Genomic DNA, 5,564 nt, shown 5'->3' on the forward strand with positions numbered 1-5,564 from the left:
CCTTCTTAATAGTCTCTATGCGGCCTCCACTTTCCGACCTTGGTTATCAGGGTTCTCTCCAGCTAGTCTTCAGTTGATTATTTAGGATGTATTTTTTTGTATTTTAGTTGTAATTCCAGTTTGATCCTCGAAGCATGTCTGTGTAGCATCCACTTACTCTGCTGCCATTTTTAATCTCCTTGTAATATATTCTTCATTTCATTTCATGTATTCTGACTGGTTCTTTATTATGTTTTCTAGTTCCGTTTTTATGTTTCCTATCTCTTTGTTGAAGTTTTCACTAAGTTCATCTACTTTTCACCTAAGTTCACTGAGCATCCTTATAACCAGTGTTTTGAACTCTGTAGATTGCATCTAGTACATTGCTTGTCTCTGTCTGTTCTGTTTAGTTCTTTTTCTGGAGTTTTGTTCTGTTCTTTCATTTGGGAGATGTTTCTTTGTCTCCTCTTTTTGGCAGCCTCCCTGTGTTTGTTTCTATGTATTAGGTAGAGCTGCTATGTCTCCTGGGCTTAGTAGAATGGCCTTTTGTAGTAGGTGTTCTGTGGGGTCCAGTGGCACAGCCTCCCTGATAACCTAAGCTAGGTACTCCAGGTGGGCTCCACCATGTGTGCTGTGTACACCCTTCTGTTGTACTTGAACTTTGATTGCTATTGGCATGTCAATGCGAGGGATTTACCCCAGGCTGATTGGCTTTAAGAACTAACTGCAACCACTATGGAGGATCAGCTGTGCAGGGGCCCACCCCATTGAGCAGGAGTTACTTCAGCTGGGCTCTGATGCCTACTCTTTCTATTCCTTGATTGTGTGACTTGTGGAAGTGGCTCTGGGGCCTCCTGGTGGTGCAGGCCAAGGTCAGCTGCCAGCTGTGTCCTGCCTGGGACCACAGGGCATGAGCTACAAAGTGATCTACAAGTGAATGCTACTTGTGCTGGGTAGAGATGCCCAGGAGAGGCCAAGTTGTGAACCAAGGCTGGTTGCCACTAGCGCCAGGCCTGGGGACACTTAGCAAGAGGTATGGGGCACCCCTTCCAGGCCATATGCTGCTTGTTTGACAGATTTTAGAAAAGTCTGAAGTATGAGCCAAGACAGGCCATTAGTATGGAAAAGCCACTAGAAGTAGCTTGGGTGAGCCCACAAGTTGGGTGGGGTAGGATCTCAGGGAATTACCAGGGTGGGGTAAACAGTGTTAGCCAGGTTAATGGAGACTTAGATATGGTGCCCACCTCCTGGCTCTGTGGGGGAAGGGCTCAGTAAAGGCACAATGGTCTCTGCCAGCACTTCTGTCTCAGTGAAAGCTGTCCCCGCCCCAGCTCTTGCCAAAATGCCAGATAATTCAGTTTCTCCCTATATGTCCTTGGTGCCTTTCAAGCTACTGCCTGAGCCCTGTAATTCAGAGGGAGTGAGTCCAAGTAAGTGTGTGGACCCTTTGAAAGGACCACCTGGGAATCCAGCAGCTCTCTGTCTCACTCAGCTACAATACACAATGGTTTTTATAGCCAGGTTACGGGGATTTCTCTTGCTGGCACCCCTCTGGACTGGGGGGCCTGGGGCCCTGGTGTGGGGCTGGGACCTCTCACTCATAATGAGGGAAACTCTGCAGCTGAGATATCCCTCTCAATTTAAAAAATATATATATTTTAATTGATTTTTAGAGAGAGAGGAAGGAAGAGAGAGGGAGAGAGAGAAATATTAATATGAGAGCCAAACATCAATTGGCTGCCTCCTGCATACTCCCTCCTGGGAATCAAGCCTGAAACCTGAGCATGTGCCCTGACCATAAATGAAACTGGCAGCCTCTTGGTTCATGGGACAATGTCCAACCAACTGAGCCACACCAGCCAGGGCTATCCCTCTCGATTTTTATATTATTTTTAAAAATATATTTTTATTGATTTCAGAGAGAATAGGTGAGGGAGAGAGAGAGGTAGAAACATCAATGATGAGAGAGAATCATTGATTGGCTGCCTCCTGTTTGCCCCACGTTGGGGATAGAGCCTGCAACCCGGCATGTGTCCTGACCGGGAATCGAACCGTGACCTCTTGGTTCATAGGTCAACTCTCAACCACTGAGCCATGCCATTTTTATATTCTTAGTTATTGGATTTCTGTTTGGTTATATTTTAGACAGTTCTGAATGATGGTTGTTCTGTAGTTTCATTTTATTTTATTTTTCTCATTAAACTTTGTTATTTTAATGGGTCTCAAAATTCTGTGACAGATTTTTGGTCATGTTGTTTCCATTAAAAAGTACTGATTTTAAAAACTAATAACTTAAAAACTTCCACACACACAAAAGAACCAAATGGTCCACAAAACATTCTCCTTTCCTTCTGAAGGTTTTACGATGCCTTGTAATCATTAACCAGTCTTTTACTATTAAACTTAAATGGCCAATTGAGACAAACAGTTCTGAGACCGTTCTTCCACCACTGATCAAGACTGGGGTGGCAGGAGTTGGGAATAATATTAATTTAGCTTTCTGGGCAGACCTGGTGACTTGGCCAGCTCCAGCTGCCTTCTTGTCCACGGCTTTGATGACACCAACAGCAGCTGTCTGTCTCATGTCACCAACAGCGAAACGGCCCACAGGAGGGTAGTCAGAGAAGCTCTCAACACACGTGGGCTTGCCAGGAATCATATGAACGATGGCAGCATCACCAGATTTCAAAAACTTGGGGCCATCTTCCAGCTTTTTCCCAGAACGACGATCAATCTTCTCCTTCGGCTCAGCAAATTTGCAAGCAATGTGAGCTGTGTGACCATCCAGCACAGGTGCACATCCAGCACTGATGGGGCCTGGGTGGTTCAGGAAAATCACCTGAGCTGTGAAGCCAGCTGCTTCCACTGGTGGGTCATTTTAGCTGTCACCAGCCACATTGCCACGGCGAACATCTTTGACAGACACGTTCTTGATGTTGAAGCCCACATTGTCCCCAGGAAGAGCTTCACTCAAAGCTTCATGGTGCAACAGACTTTACTTCAGTTGTAACAATGATTGGAGCAAAGGTGATCACCATGCCGGGCTTGAGAACACCAGTCTCCACTCGGCCCACAGGGACAGTACCAATACCACCAAATTTGTAGACATCCTGGAGGGGCAGACGCAGGGGCTTGTCCATTGGATGAGTTGGTGGCAGGATGCAATCCAGAGCTTCAACCGGTGTGGTTCCACTGGCATTGCCATCTTTACGGGTGACCTTGCATCCCTTGAACCAAGGCATATTAGCACTTGGCTCCAGCATGTTGTCATCATTCCAACCAGAAATCGGCACAAATGTTACTGTGTCAGGGTTGTAGCCCATTTTCTTAATGTAGGTGCTGACTTCTTTAACAATTTTCTCGTATCTTTTCTGGCTGTAGGGCGGCTCAGTGGAATCCATTTTGTTAACACCAACAATCAGCTGTTTCACACCCAGTGTGTAGGCCAGAAGGGCATGCTCACGGGTCCGTCCATTCTTGGAGATGCCTGCTTCAAATTCACCAACACCAGCAGCAACAATCAGGACAGCACAGTCAGCCTGAGATGTGCCTGTAATCATGTTTTTGATGAAGTCTCTGTGTCCTGGGGCATCAATGATGGTCACATAATACTTGCTGGTCTTGAATTTCCACAGGGAGATATCAATGGTGATGCCTTGCTCCCGTTGGGCTTTCAGTTTATCCAAGACCCAGGCATACTTGAAGGAGCCCTTCCCCATCTCAGCAGCCTCCTTCTCAAATTTCTCAATGGTTCTTTTGTCGATCTCAGCACATTTGTAGATCAGATGGCCAGTAGTGGCAGACTTGCCGGAATCTATGTGTCCAATGACGACGATGTTGATGTGAGTCTTTTCCTTTCCCATCTTGGGTTTGAGTTAATGGTGGTTTTCACGACACCTGTGTTCTGGCGGCAAACCCGTTGTGAAAAAGCTGTAGTTTCATTTTAATTTTGATGTGGTTGTTGGAGGATTCTAGTAGTACTGCATTTACCTGCGGCACCATCTTGATGGGGATCCTAGATTTGATTAATTACTTTTTCTTAATTTCTCTGACTAGAAATTTCGGTACAATAGTGGTGAAAGCAGGTATCCTTGTCTTGTTCCTGATCTTACGTAGAAAGCTTTCCATCTTTCACATATTGAGTATCATTTAGCATTGACTTTTTCATAAATACCTTTTATTATGTTGAGACAATTCTCTTATATTCCTAGTTTTTTAGTGTGTGTGTGTTTTTTTTTTATCATGAAAGACTGTTGAGTTTGTCAAATGGTTTTTCTGCATCAATTGAGATAATGATGTATTTTTCATTTTCTTATATTAATATAATTTTTATATGTTGAATCGCTCCTTGCATATTTGTGAATAATTTCCAATTCATCATGATGTAAAGTTTTCTTTAATATGCTGCTGGCTTAGTTTTCTAGTATGTTGTTAAGGATTTTTGTATCAATATGCATCAGGACTTTGGAAGTGATGGGTATGTTTATGGCTTATAGTGTGGTAAATAAACAAACCAGTAAAATATGTACATACCATATGAGCAAACACTTCCACTGTTTTGTATTACCATAGAAATATAGGTACACACATGCACAGGAAAGCATAGATTGATGTCTATTGTGGCATTGTATGTAAGAGCCAAAATATTGAAAATAGCCTAAGTCATCACAAGGGAAAGGGCAAATAAACTGTGGTCAACCTGTATCAAAAAAGACTACAGCCACGCCCTAGCTGGTTTGGCTCAGTGGTTAGAGTGTCGGCCTGCGGACTGAAGGGTCCTGGGTTCGATTGTGGTCAATCGAACCCAGGACCCTTGCCCGGGTTGCGGGCTTGATCTCCAGTAAGGGGCACATAGGAGGCAGCCTATCAATGATTCTCTCTCATCATTTATGTTTCTATCTCACTCTCCTTCTCACTTCCTCTCTGAAATCAATAAAAATATATATTTTTTAAAATACTACAGTTATTAAAAAGAATGAGATTCTTATATTGAAGCATCTTTAGGAATATTGTTAAGTAAAAATATGACAATAAATATAATATTTAGTTAAAATGCAAAACAGAAATATATAATTTCTAAATAGATATACGTCAAATTGTGTTTAATTGTTGGCAGAGAATTGAAATTGGAGGTGTGGTTAAAGCAGTACATTAAGATGAAAGAGGCTTGCTCAGTGGCTTTAGAACAATTTATTACTCCTTCATGTCATAGTTCAATGAGAGTTACTGGCTCTTTTGTGTGGCTCTGCTCCATTGATTATTCAGGTTTCTAGCTTGCATTAATCTCACAGTCATGTGTTCCAGATGGCACACAGGTTTCCAAGGTTACTGAAAGGAGAGTGGAGAGACCACCCAGCCTTGTTTATAAGCATTAGAAGTGTCTTATATTACATTTGATAACCCCAACATATGTGCAAAGGAGGCTAGGAAATGTAAGAGAACACATACTTTTGTATTAATAATTCTTACTTTCCAGAATCTATTTCATAGAAATAAAAATACCAGTAATTTGATATCTGTACAAGCATATTAATTGCAGGCAGAATTGCTTTAAATGGGAAAAACATAGAAATTATTTGAATGTT

General features: G+C 42.6%; 1 protein-coding gene across 1 annotated transcript; it reads right to left on the bottom strand.

Moving 5' to 3' along the window:
- Positions 1 to 2,173: 2,173 nt before the first annotated feature.
- Positions 2,174 to 3,903, bottom strand: LOC307096335 (elongation factor 1-alpha 1-like). The gene is given in 3 exon segments (XM_079765927.1): positions 2,174 to 2,857; positions 2,861 to 2,966; positions 2,968 to 3,903. Coding segments are annotated over 3 exon segments (1,575 nt in total). The 5' UTR covers positions 3,843 to 3,903; the 3' UTR covers positions 2,174 to 2,263.
- Between the last annotated feature and the right edge of the window lie 1,661 nt (positions 3,904 to 5,564).

The sequence above is a fragment of the Cnephaeus nilssonii genome, assembly GCF_951640355.1.
Source record: "Cnephaeus nilssonii genome assembly, chromosome: X".
Taxonomy (NCBI): domain Eukaryota; kingdom Metazoa; phylum Chordata; class Mammalia; order Chiroptera; family Vespertilionidae; genus Cnephaeus; species Cnephaeus nilssonii.